The sequence below is a fragment of the Microdochium trichocladiopsis genome, assembly GCF_020744255.1.
Source record: "Microdochium trichocladiopsis strain MPI-CAGE-CH-0230 chromosome Unknown B0I36scaffold_9, whole genome shotgun sequence".
NCBI lineage: Eukaryota > Fungi > Ascomycota > Sordariomycetes > Xylariales > Microdochiaceae > Microdochium > Microdochium trichocladiopsis.
The window spans coordinates 246748-269167 of record NW_025763552.1 but is presented as its reverse complement, the minus strand read 5'-3'; the positions used below and the strand labels follow the sequence as shown (position 1 = coordinate 269167).

General features: G+C 55.2%; 11 protein-coding genes across 11 annotated transcripts; 9 read left to right on the top strand and 2 right to left on the bottom strand.

The window, feature by feature from the left end:
* Window positions 1–180: 180 nt before the first annotated feature.
* B0I36DRAFT_376427 (putative aldolase) lies at window positions 181–1111 on the bottom strand (the record flags this gene model as incomplete). The annotated part of the gene is made up of 2 exons (XM_046160451.1): window positions 181–255; window positions 317–1111. The coding sequence occupies 2 exons, from the start codon at window positions 1109–1111 to the stop codon at window positions 181–183; spliced, it is 870 nt and encodes a 289-aa protein (XP_046007963.1).
* Window positions 1112–1730: 619 nt separating this feature from the next.
* Window positions 1731–3614, top strand: B0I36DRAFT_376426 (putative benzoate 4-monooxygenase cytochrome P450; the record flags this gene model as incomplete). Its single annotated transcript, XM_046160450.1, has 4 exons — window positions 1731–1758; window positions 1881–3261; window positions 3370–3514; window positions 3579–3614. 4 exons carry the CDS (start codon window positions 1731–1733, stop codon window positions 3612–3614), a joined length of 1590 nt encoding a protein of 529 aa, XP_046007962.1.
* Window positions 3615–4480: 866 nt separating this feature from the next.
* B0I36DRAFT_331360 (uncharacterized protein) lies at window positions 4481–5808 on the top strand. Its single transcript, XM_046154972.1, has 4 exons — window positions 4481–4776; window positions 4838–4881; window positions 4947–5315; window positions 5415–5808. Exons 1-4 carry the CDS (start codon window positions 4549–4551, stop codon window positions 5662–5664), a joined length of 891 nt encoding a protein of 296 aa, XP_046007961.1. The 5' UTR covers window positions 4481–4548; the 3' UTR covers window positions 5665–5808.
* An 87-nt stretch (window positions 5809–5895) lies between these two features.
* B0I36DRAFT_250426 (uncharacterized protein) lies at window positions 5896–7629 on the bottom strand (the record flags this gene model as incomplete). The annotated part of the gene is made up of 3 exons (XM_046150540.1): window positions 5896–6887; window positions 6959–7058; window positions 7123–7629. Coding segments are annotated over 3 exons (1599 nt in total), but the record flags the coding sequence as incomplete, so codon positions are not given.
* Window positions 7630–9866: 2237 nt separating this feature from the next.
* B0I36DRAFT_386992 (heterokaryon incompatibility protein-domain-containing protein) lies at window positions 9867–10802 on the top strand (the record flags this gene model as incomplete). Its single annotated transcript, XM_046161132.1, has 1 exon — window positions 9867–10802. The coding sequence occupies one exon, from the start codon at window positions 9867–9869 to the stop codon at window positions 10800–10802; it is 936 nt and encodes a 311-aa protein (XP_046007959.1).
* A 1280-nt stretch (window positions 10803–12082) lies between these two features.
* B0I36DRAFT_352649 (uncharacterized protein) lies at window positions 12083–12707 on the top strand (the record flags this gene model as incomplete). Its single annotated transcript, XM_046157133.1, has 3 exons — window positions 12083–12295; window positions 12428–12653; window positions 12688–12707. The coding sequence occupies 3 exons, from the start codon at window positions 12083–12085 to the stop codon at window positions 12705–12707; spliced, it is 459 nt and encodes a 152-aa protein (XP_046007958.1).
* A 1178-nt stretch (window positions 12708–13885) lies between these two features.
* Window positions 13886–14626, top strand: B0I36DRAFT_352648 (uncharacterized protein; the record flags this gene model as incomplete). The annotated part of the gene is made up of 2 exons (XM_046157132.1): window positions 13886–14080; window positions 14159–14626. 2 exons carry the CDS (start codon window positions 13886–13888, stop codon window positions 14624–14626), a joined length of 663 nt encoding a protein of 220 aa, XP_046007957.1.
* A 566-nt stretch (window positions 14627–15192) lies between these two features.
* B0I36DRAFT_331356 (uncharacterized protein) lies at window positions 15193–15751 on the top strand. The gene has a single exon (XM_046154971.1). The coding sequence runs from the start codon at window positions 15386–15388 to the stop codon at window positions 15596–15598; it is 213 nt and encodes a 70-aa protein (XP_046007956.1). The 5' UTR covers window positions 15193–15385; the 3' UTR covers window positions 15599–15751.
* Window positions 15752–16834: 1083 nt separating this feature from the next.
* B0I36DRAFT_295004 (FAD dependent oxidoreductase) lies at window positions 16835–18512 on the top strand. Its single transcript, XM_046151836.1, has 5 exons — window positions 16835–17009; window positions 17099–17218; window positions 17278–17476; window positions 17559–17959; window positions 18060–18512. The coding sequence occupies exons 1-5, from the start codon at window positions 16969–16971 to the stop codon at window positions 18403–18405; spliced, it is 1107 nt and encodes a 368-aa protein (XP_046007955.1). The 5' UTR covers window positions 16835–16968; the 3' UTR covers window positions 18406–18512.
* A 511-nt stretch (window positions 18513–19023) lies between these two features.
* On the top strand, window positions 19024–20468 carry B0I36DRAFT_331354 (uncharacterized protein). Its single transcript, XM_046154970.1, has 2 exons — window positions 19024–19206; window positions 19262–20468. The coding sequence occupies exons 1-2, from the start codon at window positions 19139–19141 to the stop codon at window positions 20103–20105; spliced, it is 912 nt and encodes a 303-aa protein (XP_046007954.1). The 5' UTR covers window positions 19024–19138; the 3' UTR covers window positions 20106–20468.
* Window positions 20469–21320: 852 nt separating this feature from the next.
* Window positions 21321–22346, top strand: B0I36DRAFT_366353 (uncharacterized protein; the record flags this gene model as incomplete). The annotated part of the gene is made up of 1 exon (XM_046159286.1): window positions 21321–22346. The coding sequence occupies one exon, from the start codon at window positions 21321–21323 to the stop codon at window positions 22344–22346; it is 1026 nt and encodes a 341-aa protein (XP_046007953.1).
* Window positions 22347–22420: the final 74 nt, after the last annotated feature.

The window sequence follows — 22420 nt, the reverse complement described above, 5'->3', positions numbered from 1 at the left end:
AGTGATATCGTGAAGAGTCATACTTGGTTAAGAGTGGACCTCCCGACTGGTAGAGACCAGGCATCGAAGCCCACATGAAACCGATCAACAATCGCAACGAGCATTACGGTGGCACATGGTAGGAGATCCGATTGGTTCAAGCAAGTGCTATTGACTAGGCTAATAATGCAAATAACCCCATCAAGACTTGTAGTCACCCCGGCACTTATGCTCTTCATATCTAAGATGTGGCTGGAACTCAGTGTAAAGGCATTCCTGGGATTTATCAGTCAAGTATTGCACAAGAAGCTGTAGTGGAAACCGGGGAAAGACATACCGGTGTGCTCGCCATCTTGAAGTTGTAGGCTGCCTCCTCATCGCTGACATAGTGCTTCTCCAACCCAGCAGCCTCGATGGCCAGTTGCACTCCGCAGCTCCTCTCCATGAGGCAGAACAGGAAGGCCGCCTCGTCGACGGTCTTTCCGACAGTCAGAAGGCCGTGGTTCATGAGGATCGCCGCCTTGCCTTGACCTAGACTGGCCGCAATTCTCTCTCCTTCGGAAGCCTCGTTGGCGATGCCACCATAGTCCGAGTACACGGAGTGCGCATTGTAGAAGTAGCAGACGTCCTGGTTCAGCATCTCCAGCGGCTTTGCAAATGCAGACCACGCCCGCCCGTTGACGGAGTGTGTGTGGCAGATGGCATGGACGTCACTCCGCGCGCGGTGCACGGCACTGTGAATCTGGAAACCGGCGGCATTGATCGATCCCTCGACATTGCCACCGATGACGTCGCCGTCGAGGTTCACGCAAATCATGTCGCTGGCGCGCATCATGCCAAAGTGCACGCCGAGCGGGTTGATCCAGAAGCGGTCTGCGTGCTCTGGGTCGCGCACGCTGATGTGGCCCGAGATGCCCTCGGAATAACCCTCGCTGGCGAAGACGCGGAACGCCCCGGCCATGTGCTCGAGCTGCCACTGTCGAGTCTCGGCGTGGGTCTTGAACTTGGGCATCAGGGGAAGGGACTTGCCGCGATGGGCCATGGCGGCCATGGCATCGACATCCTGGCTTTTGCTGGGGAGCGATTTCTCCGTAGAAGGGGAACTGATGGGGGAGATCGCTGATGGTGCCATGGCTGGAACTTTCAAAAGCTGCAGCAAAAATCGGCTACTTTGATTCAATGTAGACCATAGGGGTTGAGGAAGTGCTGTGCAAGTGTGAATAAAACGCTTTGATGTCTGAGTGTGGTATCAGAGCACCAAGACGAGTTACTGGTCATCGTTGCTGTCTGCTTATCTACTGTCTCAACACACCCAGGCAGCCACGAGGGAAGAGCACTCATTTCCACCTAGCACGTGAAGCCCGAATGAGGTGCGTCGGACTGAGCGTTGGTCTCGAGGATGTGCCGACTCGGGTTGCACTATCTCATCACGGGGCACCTCCTGCCGCGGGATTGAGACTATCTTTAGGCGGCGAGAACCACCAGTACTCTTACCGATAGATGTGTCGGGTCGGCGCAATCGGACTGTCCGACGGCGGAGACCCACGACCCACGACCAGCGCGGGGGACGACGGGGTAGCTCGCCGATGCTACCCCTCGTGCCCGCACTCCAAGCCGAAGTTGGGGCTCGATAAGATAGCCTCGTTGGGGATCCTGTGGTTTGCGGCTCGACTTCAATGGGATACTTGGTGAACCGTGTGGACTTCATTTTCAACCCTGGCACTGGTAGCAGGTAGCAGTATCACGACACCATGGACGGAGGCAGCATTGTTCAGCAGGGTGAGTGCAGTTTTGTTTGTTTGAAATCGGCGCGTCTGATCTGTGAGCACTGACATCGCCCTCCTGCTCAGTCCTGGAGAGCCTGGCATCCCACCCGGGCCTCGCTATCGCCGCCTCGATAGCCGTGGGAGTGGTCTACAATGTCCTCTTGCCCCTCACCTCGCCGCTATGCCGCGTGCCAGGGCTAACGTCGTACGCCGTGACCAAGTGGCGGCTCGCCCTCGACGACTACAAGGGCACTCGCACGCGGGCCATCCACGGGCTGCACAGCGAGTATGGCACGGCTGTCCGCATCAGCCCCAACGAGATCTCCTTCTCGTCCCTCTCCGCGCTGCGCACCATCTACGGCGCCGGCTCCGGCTTTGAGCGCACCGACTTCTACCGCATGTTCGACGTCTACGGCCGACAAAACCTCTTCACCTTTGCCGAGAGCAAGAAGCATGGCGACCGCAAGAAGATCCTCGCACATGCCTACTCCAAGAGCAACATCCTCTCGCCCGCAGCCATCGCCAAGCCCCTGATCGAGGGCAACGCAAAGAGCTTCCTCAATCTCATCGAGCAAGAAAAGGACGTCGCGTCAGAGATATTCCACAGCCTGCACTGGTTCAGCCTCGACAGCATCACCGGCTTCCTCTATGGCAACGAGCACGGCGGCACCCACGCGCTCCGCGGCAACGAGTCGGACCGCGCCATGCTCAACGACATTCTAGACCCGGCCCGGCGCAAGCTCACCTGGTACGCCGTCCATCTCAAGGCGTACACGCGGTGGCTCTACTCGCAGACGGGCGTCCTCGGCAGCGCCATCTCCGCCCTCAACCTACTCCCCATGAAGAGACCAGCCACATACACGTCGATCCGGGCCCACGCGCTCAAGTCGTGGACCGATTTCGAGAGCGACGTGCAGAGCAAAGACCTCAAGCCCTCCACCACCGCCGCCGCCGCCGACTCCATGGCCTCCATCATGGCCAAGCTCTGGAAGCACAGCACCTCCGGCAAAGCCCCGGCGCTCGACGGCCTGGACATTGCGTCCGAGGTGGCCGACCACTTCCTCGCGGGCATTGACACGACGAGCGACACGCTCATGTTTGCCATCTGGGCGCTCTCCCTGCCCGAGAACAAGAAGTACCAGGACCAGCTCATCGCCGAGGTCGACTCCCTCATCACTGCGGACGACTGCAATGCTGACGGCATCCCCACAGTGCAGGCGGTCGACCGTTTACCCTTCCTGGATGCCGTGATCAAGGAGACACTGCGCCTCTTTGCGCCCCTGCCGGCCTCCGAGCCGAGGAGTCTGCCGACGGACACCGCCGTCGATGGGTATCTGATCCCTGCTGGCACGGTAGTGAGCATCTCGCCGTACACGCTGCACCGCAACGCCGAGGTGTTCCCGCACCCGCTCGAGTTCAGGCCAGAGAGATGGCTTGGGGAGCTGGGCGACGTGGCCGAGATGAAGAAGTGGTTCTGGGCGTTCTCGAGCGGTGGCCGAATGTGTATTGGCATGCAGTACGTCCTTTCCGTTTTTCCTTTCCTGGTCTGAGCTCCAGATTTCAACCCACGCACGGCTTTGTGGCAGAAATGGATACTAATAGTGGACTGTGGTTTGTCGTGTAGTCTTGCCATGGCGGAAATGACGACTCTCCTGACTGCCTTGTATCGGGAGTACACCACCACCGAGCAGGAGCGGCAAAAGGGCTCGAGCCCGGCGATCACGAGTCGCTTCGAGGTGTTTTACGACGAGAAGTACGAGAGGATCAGTGTAAGTAGAGTGTGGGCCCATGTGATTTATTTCCGTGGGTTGTACTAACGTGGTGATGTATTAGGAACATGCTTGCTATATCGATTTCCACAGGAGGTAGTGATGCCCAGCTTGTCGCTGACATGCGAACCAAACACTGAACCAAAGAAAAAGAAGAGAGTTGTAGGCTTTTTGCGGTAAGGTCGGCGTGAGATTACGCACGGTTCCGTTGCTCCTTGACAAATGGCCGGTCGAAGAATTTCTTCATCAATCCATGACTTACAGGTTCAAGCGAGAATGTGCTGTCCGTGCCGCCGGTTTGGTTGGCATGTGTCGCCATTTCAAGCGGGTCGAAAAGTGTGGCCGGTACCATTTAGAAGCACAATACTCAGTACTTTGCGGATTCTTGCCCCATCTCATATGCATGCAGGCGTACTCCCTACCTGATGCCATTAGCCCTCTTCCCCGCGCTACCGATATGCTACTTAGTTATCTCTAATTAATCTTCCATTCATGATTTTGCGCTCCTAACTGATATACGTACTATAACCATATTTTCTCCCTACAACTTGCTTCTACATCGCGTCTTTTTATGCTGGCACATTCTCCATGTAGAGACTAGAGTCGCCCTACCTGCGACGGGGCAACCAGGCCTGGTGCTTAGCGGATCATTTCGTTCTGGCACTGGCCATTCGGAGAGCCCGGAAGACCAGGGTCCGATTCTAGGTTTGGAGAAAGTACTAGGGTAGGAGACTGTGAAACCCGCCCGGGCCAGACAGGGAAGACAGGGATGATTCATTAATTGCTCGCCCACAATGAGAAAACACGACGCTGCGAGTCGTATCTTTTCCTTGACAAGTTTAGCGCCTAGGCGGCATGAGAACCTTATGTCATCGTTGGCCGCTGGTTTCAGAGCGACGTATATGATATATAGATTGCATAGCGTGGCCGTCTTCCCGGGTTATCCTTACCCAGTTCCCGATTGCACGGGACGACTGACACTCGACTTCAAAGACCACTACTACGAGAGAGCTACGCAACGGCAACGTCTCTCCATGTCTCCTTTGGCATTCATCCTTGCTCTCTTCGGTGGGTTGGCGGTCTCGGCCGCATCGGAATCACCCACCGCAGACTGCAAGCTGAGCTTCGACGGACGAGTACCGCTCAGTTCGACGCCGGAAACTTTCTCATCCGCACAGAGCCTGTTCAATCCGAAATATGTCATTGGCCAAAACTTGACTTGGGCCAAGATCATCGAGTTCCCCGAGCTACCGCCGCCTCGTGTGAGTTTAGCAAAGTGAAGTCTTGATGAGCATGAGAGTATATATCTGACGCCTTGGATAGTTTGACATTCCGGTCCTGGCAAAGCCTTTGGGTCTCACCCTCACGTAACTAATAATCTGCTGGACAGCTGAATCTTTCGTACGTGATGAGCTAATTTTCAAGTATACAGCGACGAGTCTACCTTCCTCTCGGGCTCGGAAGGCGTGGAGACCGCACTCCGCCGGACCGAGCTGCTGGTGAATAACAAGGACGACACTGTCTCCGGGCACAAGACCTGGCACTTTTCGTTTCGTACAGACCCGTCGCGGCCACTCAACTACTCGCACGAGTACCTGCTCGCCTTCCACGAGGCAGCCGATTTCCAGGCCGACTTTTGGTCCGTCAAGGCTGGCGCACTGCTCGAAGGCCCTGCTGTGCCCTCCCAATTCCTCCGCGTCGAGGGCTACAAGTGGGACATGCCGGTCAAGAAGTTCTTTGAAGCACCGCTGGTCGATGGTGTATGGCATAATATGGGGATTAACCTCGACTTTAACAACAAGTACGGCTTCCATGCTTTTAGTCGTTCACCCCTCTCCCAGCCGCAAGCTTTTCCTTAAATCCGTTCATCGGGCATGAACTAAACACGGGTGCCGACTAGTATGATCTCCGTGCTCTACAGCACAGACGACGCACCCCTCGAGGTAGTCGTCCCGCCAACCTTCAACAACATCTCCGGCAAGGCACCGACGACCCTAGGAGAGATGCACTTTGGCCTGCAGAAACGCCCGACGGGGGCTAACCTGGAGAACTTCCTCTTCGAAGGCTACCAGGAGAAGGGCATCAATGAGGCGTTCTTCTTTGGCGGGATATTCCAGGACGATTCGTCTACGGGCTGCGTCACTCTATAATGTTTGGGATGTAGATCAAGTGTAATAGTAGATAACTCATTGTTGATGTAGCGGTGGGTATCTCCTTGATAACTCTGATATATGAGACGTTGTTCATCTAGATACGTCTTGGAGCCAGAAACTTCCTCCTTGAACAGTTACCTAGACCATCGCGATCACTGAGTCCAGACCCCGAGCGTCGTGCAAGGCAGAAGCACTCGAATTTGTTGTCACCGATAAACCTGATGAATACTAACGTGACCCGCGACCGCTAAAGAGCAGCACGCCGCCGTTCTCGTCATCGTCATCCTCGTCATCCTCAAAAGATGCCGTGAAAGTCTGCCGCTCCATCATCTCGACGAGAAGGTCTTCGGACGCATGCTCGTAGGAGCTGGTGCTGTTACTTCCGTGACCAAATTCGACCACGGGGGCCACCCCCCTGTTGGAAGACTGAGAAGACTTTATGGCGGCTCTGGCGAAAAACCTGGGCACGGTCGGGAACGAGCTGGAGTCATTGTTCCGGCCTTGTGGCAGCTTGCTCCTCATCGTTTGCAGGGCGTCTTGGCGAATCTTCTTGGCTATGGAATCCAGAATCTCGTCGCGCGCTTTGGCCGCCCGCTCGTCAAAGACATCAGGCACCCGCCACCTGGAGTAGAGGATTCTATGGGATTCGCGGACGGTGACGTCATTGATGCAAGAGAAGTAGTAGGAGCACAGGCGGCAGGTGGGCTTGCTGCTGCCGACAAAGCGCCAGTTTTTCCAGTACGTGACACCCGGGTTCTCCAGCAGATAGGTGCGAGCGGCATCGTGAACGAGGACTTCGCCATGAACCAGCGGGGTGAATGACTTCCTTGCGCACGCTTTATGAAGAATGCCGTCTAGATTAAACTGCTTGAGCTGTTCAGCTTCGGCACGCCGCAGCTCAATTTCTGCGTCGTCGGCAACCATACGGCCCAACATTGCAGCAGCGGTTGTGTCCAATCTACGCAACGGGTTTGGATGAGGACGGCTAGAAGGCACCATCTCCATATGAATGTCTTCTTGGAATAACTCAGGCCAGAAATTGTATGCGCTGATGATAGACTTAGTCGACACGTTGTAGGCCTTGAGCCGTGCCATATTGTGACGAAGATCGCACCAAGTGGTCGCAGGGTTGATCGTATTTTCCCTAGACATCGCAAGTATGATGCCGCTCATACTTTTGGCGCGCTGGGCGTCAACATATTCGATAATACTGGCGCAGCCTGTGGCAAAGGTGTTTGTGAGCGACACGTAGGGATGAATCTGACGAGCGAAACCGATGAGACCTGCTTACATCTGATTCCTTTGACATGGTCGCGAACTCTGGCATCCTCGAAACGCGTGACGAGACTTTGAAGTTCCACGAGAAAGGCTCTCAAGTCGGGTTCTGAAGTCTGTGTGAGTTTGATTCGGATCATGGCGGTAGATAGAGGCTTCCTGCATACCTGTCATTGTAACGTCTGAGACTTGTGCAAAGTCCCTCTGCAGGCTCGATAAACAGGAAGGTATTTGTCTTGTGAGCCAATCTAGGTATTTCCTGATTCGTGGCTGATTGAAATTGATAATATGGTGGAAAATAGAGACGAAGAGGGGGTCCGAATTTAGAGGCTCTCCATGGCGTCTTGTGCCACGCAACAGGCGGAAGAGCGACCTCAAAAACTCTTCCACCTTTGCGAGGTCTATTTCTGAGCGCTCATTGGACCCAATGAAGTAACGAACACCATCGAAGTCCTGCAACACTGCGATACCAGTTACAGTGCTGCCCCCCCGATGTATATCGCAGACGTGCGCAAGTTTGTTGATGAAGAACCTGAAGCCCCCTTCGGGATCGTATGAACGGTCTGGAGGAGGATCGCTGGGTACCCTTCCCGGACTATTCGGGGACTTAAGGCAAGCCTCGCTGAGTGCCTCTTCAAATTTAACAGCCTCGTAGAAACGTCGCAAGCGTTTAGGGCTTACTGGGATAGAAGAGTCAACATCGGTCGGCACTAAATCAATTAGCGGGCTATCGCGGCCACAGCAACGGAGAAGAACATACTCTTTGCAGCAGTTTTATCAAATGCCCAAAATCGCTCGAGTTGGGGAGTCGTGGTGTATGGGATCTTGACGCGTGGACAAATTTGATCGGGTTTGATACGAGAGACGGAGTGGGATAAAGCTATGGGGATGGCCACTCATTCTATCCTTGTCCGTACCGTATTCGCAGTTGGGTTGGTGTAAGGCTGTGAAGCGTCGAGTGCAGAACCGCGAGCGTAGGCGCATTGCTGCGCGATGCAATGCAGGCAGTCCAACAACACCAAAGTGCTCGTTTATATGCTGCGTCGTATTGGTTGTAGCTCATGTGATGGCACGCTTTAACCCCTGCAAGACGCATGCACCATGCCTGGACAACGCGGCATCACATCTGTGAGCCTTGTGGCGCCCAACAGTGTCTTGGATTCAAGGAGAAGTCACCAATGGGCGGCTGTTGAAGTGGTCTGCCACCCCCTCCTGAAGGGTCCTTGGCTGGTAACGAAGGCCACCAGTGAGAGCTGACAGATAAGGGCGAGGTGGTCTGCCACCTCCTCTCGACCGTCATCAGGCAGAAAATGGCGGATGACGCGCGGGGATCTTTTGGTATTAAGTTCGCCCGGGTTCTTCGGAAGAATGATTGCAACTTAGGCAATTAGATCCCAAACGATATCGGATGAGGCTCTTTGGCGACCATGCACGACCCATTGATTTCAGGGGAGGAGGAGTACGACTTTTGGGGTCATGCCTTTGCGGACAGTCTGGCCACCGCGTTCCCTCTCCGTATGCATCGCCAGGAAACGCCCGCGAACCAGTCCATTGACCCTCAGTTCCTCTCGATTACCACTCCGGCTCAGCATGAAGAGGCTCCTTCATCTGTTGCTTCCTCTGCCCTGATGCCTTGATCGCATCATGGTCCGCTGCCAGGACCTCAGTCAGAGCCCTACTCTGACCCCATCCAGCAGCCTTGGGGTGCATACGAAACAGATGAGGACATGCTTCGCGAACTTCTCCATTCACAAACCCCCTCAGTTATTGAACCAGACGCTTTTGTCGATTCCTCAATTTTTTCTTCAGTTCAGCCTGCTGCGCCTATCGAGAATCCGCTAGAGAGGGTGGTTTCACCGTTCTCTTGCACCGACTGTGATCGTGTCTTTCCGAACCAAATCAAGCTTACGTATGTTCCTTCTCTTTGTCCTCGACACGGAGAAAAGCAAAGCGCGCTGATGATTCACAGACGTCACATCAGGACTCACACCAGGCCAACGCCGTGTCCCAAGCCAGGATGTCCGGAGGGTAAGGATTGGGGCAATGCAGTTAAACGCCATGTGTGGACAGTACATCAGGTTTGGGCCGAGGAAACAAACTATCCCCCACTCCGGAGGGAATGCGACGATTGCCGGGCAAGCTTTGCCAGACCAGATGGACTTGCAAGGCACAAGAAGGAGGCATGTAAGAAACGCTTTAGGAGCTGAGAAAGTGTTGAAGGGAACAAATCTTAATGCGATCTTGCACATGTGAGCATGACAACTCTTTGAACGTAACTCGAATGTCATTTGGACTTTCGCCTTCTTCTACAATCCATTTACACGTAGCACTACACGCCGAAGCCTGCCCTCGGGCTGTGTACCTTACTAAATGGAAGTTGAAGTAATTGCGTATGCAGCGTAGCATTATCTCAGTTAAGTCTTACGGTCTATTTCTTAGTACGAATCACAGGCTGAGTTGTGAGTACGTTGGTCGGTTTACTAGTCGCATTTTGGTGGGGTAAAGCCCTTGGAGGACGAGCGTTCGCTTCGTCGACGCCACTGAATTTGCGGTTGTTCGCTTTGCAGGCTCCCCGTCCGTATATATTTCTCGTTCGGTTGTGGGATTTTCATCATATGGTTGCTTTCTCGAAGGCGAATCGGGACTTGGGTACCTGGCAGATGAACCGCTGCAAGTGACACAAGCCATAGGGCATCCCTGTCAAAAGCATGCCCATGTACGCTGAGCCGTAAGCTCGAGCGCGTGCTCCAAAACCGCCGAGCTGCGGGTGTTTGTCAAGGCTTCCTGCATGGCTGCCTGAAAAACGATTTCTCCCTCACGCACGTTTGGGTGCGACATAGACCACGCCACAGGCCATCAAGCTCAGCTGCGAGTCGTCCCTTATTGACCGAGCTCTCCTCTCGACAGGCGAGCGACAGCGAATTATGGCCAAGCGCCGCATCTCCCAATCACACAGTGGTCAAGAACAGCGAGATGCATTCCAGCGCAGCTCACGCCGCCGACCCTCGGCTGCCCCGCGAGGCACGCGAGGCAACCCGGACACCAACCAGAAACCTATCCTGCCGCCACTGATCTACCCTGAGCATCGTATTCGACTCTTGCAGGTCAATCCTGGGGCCTTCGACGATGAGATTCACTGCGCAGTAACGACGTGCGCTCTCGAGCAGGCGCCTCTGTTCCATGCTATATCGTACACCTGGGGTGATCCAAAGGATCAGGAACAGATATTCGTCGACGGGAGACAGATGACGATTCGTCAGAATTGCCACTTCGCCATTCAGCAAGCCCGGCATCACTCTCCAGGTGTACCGATATGGATCGACTCGATATGTATAAACCAGGACGACGCTGCGGAGAAGAGCGCGCAAGTGCAGATCATGGGTGACATCTACGCGAAGGCGTCCTCGGTTCTTGCCTGCATAGGGCCGAGTGATGCAGCCAGCGACTTCGTCATCAAGTTCGCCAAGGACATTGACGCACGACTTGCAGACTTGAAAGAAGAGGAGAGCCGAGGACGCGTGATTCGCGAAGATGGAACATCGCCTCTGCTGCCAGGCCTGTGGAGACGACTATCAGAGCTCTCACGACACTGGGCCTCGTTTACTGCACGTCCGTACTTTGGCCGGCTCTGGGTGATGCAAGAGCTCCACGAAGGTAGTGGTCGGACGACGGTCCTCTGCGGAACAACTCCAGTCGAGTGGGACGAAATTCGCATCATGCACGCAAGGCTGGGGACCATCAATCACCCATCTTGCAAGCCTGCAGTCGGCTTCATGTCTATCATGGAGCTAGTCGGACCACCAATGCTTCAAAGCATACGCGGCCAAGTGCCAGTTAGATCACTACTCCAAACACACTAGGTTCCGTGCTCGATGAGTCGTGCCATTTGCTGTGCGCAGATCCCAGAGATAGGGTCTACGGAACGTTGCGGCTCATAGACTGGGAAGCAAGGGGACACTCCAAGCCTACCGTGGACTACACCCTCTCTCGAGCTCAACTCAGCATGGACCTCGTGGCGAACGGCTATATCTCTCACCTCATGCATGTCCGCCATCTCGTCCGAGCTCTCGAAGTGCGCGAGGATGATCTCACGACCTGGCACTCAGCTTCCGAGGGCTCATGCATGACGATTCGGACCTGGCCCGCGACATTAACGGGTGCCTGTATCATTCGGCGTGACAATTCGGGCAGACTGGCTGCGGGTCTGGTGCACGATACTTCCGGACGGCGGGCCCACCAACCACCAGCCACGGCGTTCCGGTCGATGCTTGGCGACAAAGAACCGTCAGAGATCTTCACTGGAGACTGCAAGGTGGCCCTGGCTGATCCGGGCGTCATTCCGGGTGATATCATCTTACGTACTGAGGATATCACTACCGTTGTGCGGCCGATGCGCAAAGGCCAATACCGAGTCATCGGAAATATAATCTTTCTCGACGATTTCGATCTCCCCAGGGGAGAGACTTCGGTATGCAGCTGCTGGAAACACCAAAAAGCGTCTGGAGGAAAGCCTGTATATCTGTCCATGGCAGCATCAACAAGAGATGTTGTAGAAATGGCCGTATCGAAACTTTCAAATCCCCAGCCTACCGAGTCGCCAACAGAACGATTCAAATTGGACGTGCCAATGCCTGGCAGCATTCTGCACGACACTACATGGGAGCAGCTGGCAGGTACAGAGATTGAGCCAATGGATGAAAATTGCGAGAGACACGCAGCGGTGGACCTCAAGAAGGAGCAAAAACTAGGGCTGCTTTGGGTCTCAGCGGTGACGGGTTATCTCAGACAAGCCCCAGTCAAACATTTATGAATCATGAGAAGGACAACGATTCTCAGAATGTTTCCAACATACCACTACAAAGAAGGATGAATTGCAATTGCGAACGTGCTGTTGTCTTCGCAGACTTTGGCAGCATTCTGAAAAGGCTTGGCGTACTTCTCGCTCCGCCACTACTCCCACTGCGGCTCGGTCGATGACACTGCAGTAGGCCTTGGAATGCCATCACTTCTTGTACATTTGACGTCGCTCCAGCTTTCTTTCATTAAACAATGATAGCCTCCATCTCGTATGAATCCTGTCCAGTCCACGTGCGGCTGCCAAAAGCGGCTTATAGGACAACAATTCCCTATCGTTCCGCTCATGGTCAAGATCCGTGCAAACTATTTCGGCAAGTGCTTAATGTGCTCGATCTCTCGTTCTGAGCAGTTGCAGCAGCATGGACAGATCCGAGGATGCGAGACTGGCCAGGACGGTCGTCAAGTCCGCCTTGTATTCATGAAGCCGCAACGTTCCAATACGGAAGTTTCGGAAGCCAAGGCTTGGAGCTTGTTCTGGAGGCGGTGCTGCCTCCATGTAAGGCATACACATATGATTGCTAGGTGTGTGAGATCAGGTGTTGAGTTACTAAGCGGCATGATCGCCTGCCCGACCCCAACTACCTTGGCAGGCTTGCCCCACCGGCAGTGAGTACCAATTTGCGCATAGAAAGTTGCATCTGCAGACACGTACCCTCTACCCTGTGCAGTGTTCCATGGGGCAGGCGATCCTCTGGAGCTCACGTCAGGCTTGCATCGTGCCACCTGTGCTTGGCGTCAGATTCTGCACTCTAGGCGCAGCGAGCGTCTCCTGAACCCGCCAGTTCGGCCATCTCCTAGACATTCACCTAAATCTCAGATGATTGGCGTCCTTCGGAACGGGAGTCAAAGCAAAGGTATAAGCACTGCCTTCTTTGTTGTGAAATATAGAGAGGTTTTATGGCAGTTAAACTTCTGTTTCCCTGCAACTGCATACTAGCTCAAGGCAATGCCAAGCTTCAGGCTGGGTGGTCACGGGAACGGGCGATACGTGGGCAGTCCTCGGAGCTGGTATCAGGTATGCTTGTCTTCATGCGGGAAGAAGAGGCTTTCCTTTCGGCATGGCGGGCTCCCCAGTAACGTTCCAGAAGCCTCAAAAGAGTACCTAAGCGAGCAACTGATCACCGTAGCCGCGCATCCCGGCGATGTAGCGTCAGCCCACCGGGTGTATCCGTCGCTGGGACGCCACACAAAGTGCTGACGCGGAAACCATGAGCTTAGTGGTACTTGACGGGTCCTCGGTAAGCCGGATGCAACAGACGTGGATTCTCGACGAGACCGTGCTTGACGAAAGACAGCTTGACATCATTTCTAAGGCTGTTTGTTCTTTCCGTCGAACATAGAGGAGTTCCGAGCATGGCGAACACTGACGCCTGCAAAGTCAGACGCCGATAATATGACTGTTGGAGAACTAACAAGACCATGTCTCGTCAACAGCCCCTGTCAGCAATCCGAGAATGGTTAGATCCCCTGCGAAAGGCACGGGTGGCTTGACTGATAAAGTGACATGGGCCCGTTTCGCCCCGTTCCCGGTCACACTAAGGTGACATGCCTGTTGGCTTGCTCGCAACTTGCCAAGGCCTTGCTGCACCTCCGTGTGCCTGGGGAATGGAGCCGTCTTCCAAAGAGGATGGACTGCTCCTGACGCCTCCCTGATCCACTATCACTGCGTAATGCCGAACAACTGGGCACTGCTAATGCAACACTGTACACTGTGGCGCGATTGATAGAACGTTGCGCGGAGCCTCATCTAGCGAACTGTACTGGTCTAGGTTGGGCCCCACAGGTGTCAGCTACTGGCGTAGGCATGGTCTACCAGTTTGTTGTCGAGGAGATCCAGCACTCCGCGTTGCAGAATCTGAGTGTCCAGATGAATCCAAGGCGACATTCTGATCTGATGTCTGCTCGTGAGCGTGGGCAACATGTATATAACTTGAGACGTTGTCCTCGCTATTTGCTATCATCTCGACCGTCTCAGCAGCATTTACCCAACAGCCTCACCCTCACTCTCAATCTCCTCGAGTAGTACATCATCGAAGAAGAGCCTGATATACTCCTTCATAAACTCGCGACAGTCCAATTCCTTGAAATGGCCTCCATCAAGACTATCTTTCTCTCTCTTGTCGCCGCGGCATCGCTCACCAATGCCGCGGCTGTTCCTACACAGGATGGACAAGTTACAGTCGAGACCCGGACACTCTCTGCTCGGGCCGCTCCACAGTGGTACTCCGGTACCTGGGATAGGTTCCCGGGCAAGAGCACCTGGAAGTCCTTTGATGATCTTGTAAGCTGGGAATCGTCCGGGCATTCATCGTCTCCAAATGGCCACAAGTATACTAATCAGAGACGTGTTATAAACTAGTTTAACCGTAACGACGATATGATGAAGTACGCCGGCTCGACCCAGAACGACATCAACCGTATCAAGACCGGCATCAACGCCGCGGCGTCCCAGTACAAGATCGATAACCGCGTTTTGCTGGCCATGATTATGCAGGAGTCTCACGGCTACGTGGGCGTCCGCACTACCTACTCGTGGGAGGGCATCCCGACCGCGGGCATCATGCAGTGCTCCGGCTGCCCGGGCTTCCCCGGCTTGACCAACCTGTCGCAGGCCCAGATCACGTCCATGATCCTAGCCGGCGCCAAGCACTTCCGCGGTAACCTCGACCGCAACGGCGGCGACGGGTACCAGCCCAAGAGCGTCTACCCTGCTCTCCGCGAGTACAACAGCGGTAACGTTAACCACGCTGACCTTAGCGATGGCCGTGGTGCTACTCCCAGCTACGTCAGCGACGTTGTCCAGCGTCTTGGCGGCTGGTTCGACTAAACATCTGGGAAGGCGTTAGGAAATGATGGATTCTGCCGGAGGCCCAGAACAGAGAGGGAAATTCTTTGTTACCTTGCATCGTGTTCCTATGTTTTTGTCATCTCACCTCCTCATCCGAGTCACTCGCTTGCATTCTCTTCTCGTACCTACTTTATTTCCATGAAAGGGAGCCTTTACACGTACATATTTGGCTAGACCAACGTTACGCAGAAACGCATTAGATTTTGGTATATGCAATGCATCCTCTCTCACTACGAAGCAACTGCTGAGTTACAAGCCATTATGTTCGAGCCGCGTTAAAACAGCAGCGTGCACCAACAAAAAACTGCGGCACGAAAGCACTTTCTCGCTTTAACCTGGTAATATTGGCTTCTTTCAGGGACATCCCTTTAAGCAGTACTGCCCACGTTACAACCACATCTATCCGCATTAACCAGCCACAGATTTTGGCGTACCCTCTCCTTACGATTCAAAATGTAGCCGCTCGTTCACCACCTCCTTGCGCCACAGCACACACGCGCTCAAGACCATTGTGTCGCCGCGTGACCCTCCACACTCTGATAGTCCTGCGCCAACGCCTGGCCCGTCGCGATGAACATTCCATACGCAGCATCAATGTCGGTCATCGCTTTGTAGATGCTGTCCCGCAGCGCCGCCATCTTGTCGTGCTCGCTCGCCGCGGCGCCTCTTGTCAGGTAGTGGTCGATGTTGGCGAGGGACTCGGACACCACGGCGCGCACGGTGTCGCGCGCCGGGTAGATGGTGTTGATCAGAGCATTATTCTCGGCGAGCACATCAACGCGGGGTTGTAAAGCGTTTGTGCTGGTGGAAGGTGCGGCAGACGCGAGGGTGATGAGAGCCACGAGAGCCGCGAGGGGCGAGGATGTGACCTGCATTTTGGTTAGTGCGGCCGAAGGAGCTGGCGTCGATTCTCCACAAGGGCGGTTGAAGTGTGCTCGTTGCGCTCCCTAGTCTGAAAACGAAACGTTGAGGCGACGATTGATGTGGCGATAGAGTTGAGGTGGAAGGTTTCGTTGATTATGCCACTCCCGAGACGGGAGATTCAGGGTGAGGAAATGGAGGAGGTTTAGGCCTTGGGCCACAGCTGGTAATAGCATGCCCGACATCGCCAAGAAATTCGAGTCGCGAAATGGCAAGCCCCTGCCTGGGCAAGGCACAAGCGCCGTGGAGAAGGCGCAGGTGCCCGCTGCCAAGCAGTGACCAAATGGCAATGTGGTTAATATTGGAACAGCCATCCTGGTCTCAGCGCTGCATTTTTGGGTGCAAAATATGCAAAGGGTCTTGGCGCCCAGGAAATGCTTCGTGATCTGGGAGAGACAGGGGTCGCACTGCCTCAGCCACGGCACAATGCCAAGCACGACTGGGTGTTGGGCTCGTTCTCGGTACTGTGAGACGACAGATTCGGCAGCAACTCCACAAACGGAAGGCAGAAGCGCATAGTGCCGGGCAGGGAAGCGTACAGTCGTAGCTAAGCCTATGACGAGATTGAATTGCACCTATGACTCCTCTGATATTTTGATGAGGGTTCCGAGTTTGTCACAGGTTCGGAGAAAAGACTTTATCCCAGTTGTGCACTATAAGCCACAAGCGACTCTCTTTGCCCATCAGAGAGCGTAAAAGAGCAAGTAAAGTTATAGGAGACATATCAGAGCAACAACAGAATTCAAGTGATGTCAGGAAATAATGGATTTTTGTAAAAAGTCTAGGTTCCAGCCACATCCTTCTTATCCTTGTTTCGTCTTTGATGGCCTGCAATAAGATTTGCATGTTTATTGGTACAAATGTTTCACACGAAAAGTGAAAAAAAGGGAAGCCCGCACCAGAGGATTTCACATCAACCTTGAAGCCGCCTTGAGTATATTCGCTGACCCAACGTCCCGTTATCTGAACAAACTCCTGTCCGAACCAACGAACTGGACAGGATGCTTCTCCAGATTTAGAACCACACAAAATCTGCCGCCAATCACGGACGATGCCGTAGGCTCAAGATGGAGAGGCGTGGGGCCGCCGGATAGCGCCAAAAGTCGCGCTTTGGTCGGTCTGGGCTGAACGTTCGCCAGGCCCACTAGCCAAGATGACCATTTTGCCGATGCCGGCGGCGGTGTAGCCACTTGTGAATTTTGCCTGGCGGGCCGAGTCTAAGCGTGGGAGTGCGATAATGCCTGCTTCTTGGTCCAGACAAACAGTGGTCTGATGCCACTGGTGCTTGATTGACGGCTGCCATATCATATCATATCATATTGATAATACCAAACACCTCACGGGATCTGCAGGTCGACAAGCCTCATCACAACTGCGCAGTCGGGCGCCACGCCTGCAAAATGTCTGAAAACCAACCCCACAGGGGAATCGTCATTGTTGGGTACGTCATGACACTCTATTGAGACCTTCATCGCAAGGAACCCGCAGGGAATACTTGAGAACGCGCTCAGTATTGACACCCGATCACAGCGCCGGTATCATCGGCCTCGATGTCGCCCTGCTGCTCTGTGAAAAGGGCTTTGGCCCATGTATCACAATTATCGCCGAGTACATGCCTGGCGACACGTCCCCATCGTACTGCTCTCCGTGGTAAGATCTTGTGTCGCCCTGCAGATATTTCCACGGCTCTCGACTGACGTCAAACACAGGGCCGGCTGCAACTTCTCCGCCATCTCGGGCACTGACGCCAACGCCTTGAAGTGGGATCGTGAAGGATACAAGTACCTGCGGGAGCTATGGGCCAAGCACGGCAAAGACGCCTACGTCCAGCGGACGCCATCCGTCGAGTTCTGGGACGAGCAGATCCCCAGCGACAAGATCAAGTTCATGTCCGAGTACCTCGAAGATGTGAGTTCGGGCCCATCCCTAACTCGCTCAGCCGCCGGAAAAGGGCTTCCATTGACTGACCGACATATCCCCCTCTGCCCAGTTCAAGATCCTCCCTACATCTGAACTCCTGGCAGGAACATCCTTCGGCATATCTTTCTCGACGTACACCATCAACGCACCAAAACACATCGCCTACCTGGCCGGCCGTCTACGCAACCAGTACGGCGTAACATTCCTCCGCAAGACCCTGCCAGACATCTTCTCTGCGTATGGCCCATCCACGCGGCTCGTGTTCAACTGCACTGGCGCGGCAGCCCGTACCCTGAAGGGCGTCGAGGATGGACTGTGTTATCCGACGCGCGGACAAGTGCTCCTCGCACGGGCGCCTGCTGTCAAAAAGAACATGATGCGGCATGGAAAAGACTTTGAGACGTATATCATCCCCAGGCCCGGGACTGACGGCCATGTGGTGCTGGGAGGGTACATGCAGAAGATGAACAGGTATGTCTATCCACGTAATCATTCCCTCTCATCATTGCTTGTTTTTCCGCTTCCCCTGTTGCATCCAGGCATGAAAACAACTGACGCATGTACCCGACAGCGACCCGGCGACATACGTCACCGAAACGGCTTCGATCCTGGAGCGCACAAAAGCCCTGAACCCATCCGGCCTCGACAGCACCGCGAACCCCGCAGCTGGCGTCGAAGTGCTCGCCGCGTTGACGGGCGCACGGCCCTCGCGCGAAGGCGGCGCCCGCATTGCGCGTGAGGAACTGCTCATGGGTGATGGCGAAGAGAACAAGAGGGAAGTTACGCTTGTGCATAACTATGGCGCTGGCGGTACGGGGTTTCAGGCCGGGCGTGGGATGGCTGTTGAAGCTGTCGCGCTTGTGGAGGGGGATGTGCTGAAGGGGCTGGCGAAGCCAACAGCTGTGGCCAAGCTCTGACACGTGAAAGATTTTACCTCATACTTCAAGCTATCAAAGTGGTCTCGCGAGATCTACAGCATCAGTATGGAGTCTAGTAATTGTTCCTGAACGAGACAAAACTGCACGGGTCACACGAAAGAAAACCATTCAGGTGATTGCTCCAAATCCGGAAGATGTAAGTATCACGATCCGATTCTCCGGGGTTTTTGGAAACAAGCACTGTAAGTATTGTGCCTCTGGGCATGACATCCCCGGGGGAATTAGGAGATGAGGGTTACTCTTAGAGGTTGCCAGTGGTTGTTTCTGTGTCATCGCACTACTAGAATTTGAGAGACACGCCGCCTCCCGCAGACCCTTCGGAGCATCTCTCCCGATATCCCACGCAGTCATTCGAGCGCTCGGCATTTAGCGTGAGCCGGGCCCATAAGTTAGGGCGGCGGCTCCGAGGGCATTGCGTGAAGCCACTCATTTCGCGCAGACCCACTGACAGCACCAACAGGACAGGGGACGGGCCCCCTGATGCTGCTTGTGGCCAGGCGAAGCTTCCCAAGCTTTGCCAATGTGCCTGTTGGGGCAAAAGCACGGCTAGAAATATGGGACGGTGTTGCCTGATTTTCTCGTCCGTCAAGGGTCAGGTGCCTCCCGGCGGCCGCCAACCTGACCATGCGGTTCTCGACACACGCGCCGGATTTCCATTGTGAATCTCTCCACAGTTTCCAAAAACGCCTCGCGCATCACCGCCACTGCCGCCATGCACGCGGCCGCCCGCGATGTCGAGCTGGGACTCGTCCGACCACAGGATCTAGAGTCGCCCCCGAGGTAACAAGCCCTGTGCTGCGACCCAAGTATTCACAAACTGACTCGCTTGCCCTAGTCCTTCTGCTTCAGGCAGTCCAGCAGCAGCATCGTGGCTCGCCTGGCCGCGACGTGCCCTCGCGTCGGGCAACGCCCTGCCGGCCGTGCTCTTCGCAGTCGCCCTGGCCGGCCTGTCCACCGCCGCCGTCCTCATCCACGTCCGGTGGCCGCACTCGGACCACTGGCGCGTGCCGGCGTACCTCGCCTCCATCTCAGCCCATCACCTCCTCGAGGCATGTGTCGCCGCCCGCCACCGTGGCGGCCCGCTTTTCAGCCACCAGCAGGACTACTTCGACATGGACGAGTACGACTGCTCGCCGATCCGGCCCTTCCTATCCGGCATTGACAGCTGGCCCATCTATGCGGTCGCATCGGTCGAGTGCATCGTCCGCTTCTCGGCCCCCCGCATATACTACCTCGCATTCTTCGAAATCCCGCCATTGACCGTCGTGGGCATCCACCTCATGCTTGCAGGCCACGTCCTCCGCGCCCTGGCACTACTGCACGCGTCGTCCGCGGTCCGCAGCCAACTGGCCAGCGACGCCCCTGGCGCCGAGACCCGCCCCTTGCTGCTCGACAAGGACAAGCCCATGCGGCCCGTCCTCCTGACCACGGGCGCGTACCGCTTCCTCCGGCACCCGGGATACCTCGGCCTCCTGCTGTGGACTGTGGGTAGCCAGTTCATGGTCTGCCCGGGCCTCGTCTTCCCCACCTTCACCGTGAGCATGGGCCCGATCATCTGCTTCACCTGGGCGCACCTGGTGGGCAGGATCAGGAAAGAGGAGCGCTGGCTCGAGAGGACGTTTGGGCAGGCGTATGCCGACTACAAGGAGCGCAGCTGGACGCTGATCCCCTTTGCGTGAGGAGGTTGCGGGGTGTTGAAACCAACTTTTGTCGTCGGAGTCATCCACATAGCCAAAGCCAGGCGTGAAGTCGCTTCCACAAGGACACGACGACGGTACAGTGTATGAGGCTCATCCAAGTCATCATCACGTGCCGACAGTAGTGAGCGGTCTCATTGCGTTAAATGATAGGGTTGAGAAAGTAGAATTTATAAGAAACTAATATTAATGAGAGCTTGCTTGAATATCCTCGACCGGATTGATGGTTTCAAAAGGAGCAGCCCTTAGGGAACAAACCACACTCTCGATTCGCACATCGCAGCCAGATTCGGCCCTTGGACGGGCAGATGGTAGGAATGGACGAGCAGACAAGCAAATTTTGGGGCAATGAAATGTCATCCGACAAAGAGCAAGGGAACTATGACATTCTATGCCAATATTGACAGGATCCTGCGTCGGTCCAAAATAGGACCCTTTGAACCACAGTGCAGCAAAACAGCTTCACGCCACTTGCCGGCCACTTACCGCTTCGTGAAAGCGTTTCTTGGCGTGGTGCCACTGGAGCAGCAGGTCCATCCAACTTCCACTTGCTTTCGGCGAGGCCTGGGGCCACAAGCCCGCGAGCCAGACCTGGACTGACGATCAGGCCACTCCATGCATGGTGCTTCGGCTAGAAGTCTATCAGCTTACCACAGCAACGCCTTTGTGGAGATTTCACAGATGGAAATGGTCACCGCGCCCATGTCCACATGGCCTTTGACCCCAGATGCGGGGCAGCTGGAAAATAGCGTGGCCCCTGGCTGACAGCAGTGGACCATTGGCTTTATGCCCACAGCAACCAAGCGCTAACGCAGGTACCGGTCATGTTCTAGTGTCTTCGACATCTCTACTATACTCCTTCGTGGAGATTATCAAGTCGATAGATCGTAAACAAGGACGGGGCCGACCACGCAGCCACAGTAAATCTCTGCACCTGAACTGAAGCTGAGGCTCCAGTATACTCGACGACGCATTTTCAGGGTCAGTTCCCCCATGGGGTCTTGCCGTGTGACCATGACCAGCTGAATCTGGGATAAGGCGGCTTGATCGCTTTCGCTTGTTCTCATATATAATGTCCATTGTCGTCTTGCCCCTTCATCAATGTCTCCCCAATCTTCATGACCCATCGTCAACTGACCAGCACAACAATCTCATTGTCTCTTCGCTTCTAGCTCCCTTGCTCCAAATACCAGTATCATGCTTCAGACCACTGCCCTTTTGGGCGGCCTTGTAGCCGTCGCCCAGGCTGCTGCTGTGCAGGCCGTTCCTGCAGCCGCCCTCTTCTCCCGCGGAACGTCACCGATCAACTGCGGTACCTATCCCAACAAAGGCCCCAGCGACCATACTCGCTATGTGACGCCATCAGGCAAAACCTACGAGATCGACTGTTTCGCCGAGAAGGGCTCCTGGAGCTGGCAGTACCCAAGCGGCCCGTGGCCCACCATTGAGTCATGCATCGATGCCTGTGCAGCCGGGCAGGCAGTCCCAGGATGTACCTACGTGGCCTGGAGCATCTCTGGCTCATACTGCGCCATGACAACCACCCCCATCCAGGAAGCCCAGCACTACTATACCCCCTATGGCGTGATCAGCGCGGAGTTTGTCAAGATGCTCAACTGCAAGGACGGGTCGAGCAACGGCACAGTCTTCACACCGCCTGGATCCAGCCAGAAGTACCAGATCCTGTGCAACTACCAGTATGGCGGCGAGACCTTGGGCGCGTCGAAGCGCGCCGAGACGTTTGAGCAGTGCGTCGGGTTCTGCGACACCACCGCCGGGTGCGTGGACGTCGTGTACAGCGATGCCAAGTACTGCTGGCTCAAGAAGACAAAGACAAACGGCTACAGCAGCGGAGGCTGGTGGAGCGCCATCAAAGTGCCCAGCGACTTCGTCCCTTCTCCCAGCCCTGGCTCTTCTCCTGGCGTCGGCCCCGCCAACACCGACCCTATTGGCGCCATCAACTGCTTTGACAACTCTGCCGATGGCACTACCTTCAATGCTCCCTCGGGTAACTCGTACAAGATCGCCTGCAACTACCAGTACGACGGCGACACGATTGGTAGCAAGTACACCGCCACTCTTGAGTTGTGCGCCGACCTTTGCGATACTACCGCGGGTTGTGTCGACGCTATCTGGAGCAAGGCAAAGTACTGCTGGCTCAAGTCGTCCATCAGGGGCAACGGGTACAAGTCCGGCGGCTGGTACAGCGCTATCAAGAAGTAGTAACCTAGCTGACACACGAGCCCTTTTACCAGCTTGTATAATGGTACCTATCACTACGATGCTTTCTTCATCGT

Coding starts and splice junctions, on each gene's coding strand:
- B0I36DRAFT_331356 (XM_046154971.1), top strand. CDS start 15,386: ATGGTGTTGATCAGAGCATTATTCTCGGCGAGCACATCAACGCGGGGT.
- B0I36DRAFT_331360 (XM_046154972.1), top strand. CDS start 4,549: ATGTCTCCTTTGGCATTCATCCTTGCTCTCTTCGGTGGGTTGGCGGTC. Junction 4,777..4,837: donor CCGAGCTACCGCCGCCTCGT/GTGAGTTTAGCA, acceptor CGCCTTGGATAG/TTTGACATTCCGGTCCTGGC. Junction 5,316..5,414: donor AACCTCGACTTTAACAACAA/GTACGGCTTCCA, acceptor GGTGCCGACTAG/TATGATCTCCGTGCTCTACA.
- B0I36DRAFT_295004 (XM_046151836.1), top strand. CDS start 16,969: ATGTCTGAAAACCAACCCCACAGGGGAATCGTCATTGTTGG. Junction 17,219..17,277: donor CCATCGTACTGCTCTCCGTG/GTAAGATCTTGT, acceptor CGTCAAACACAG/GGCCGGCTGCAACTTCTCCG. Junction 17,960..18,059: donor TACATGCAGAAGATGAACAG/GTATGTCTATCC, acceptor TGTACCCGACAG/CGACCCGGCGACATACGTCA.
- B0I36DRAFT_331354 (XM_046154970.1), top strand. CDS start 19,139: ATGCACGCGGCCGCCCGCGATGTCGAGCTGGGACTCGTCCGACCACAG. Junction 19,207..19,261: donor GATCTAGAGTCGCCCCCGAG/GTAACAAGCCCT, acceptor CGCTTGCCCTAG/TCCTTCTGCTTCAGGCAGTC.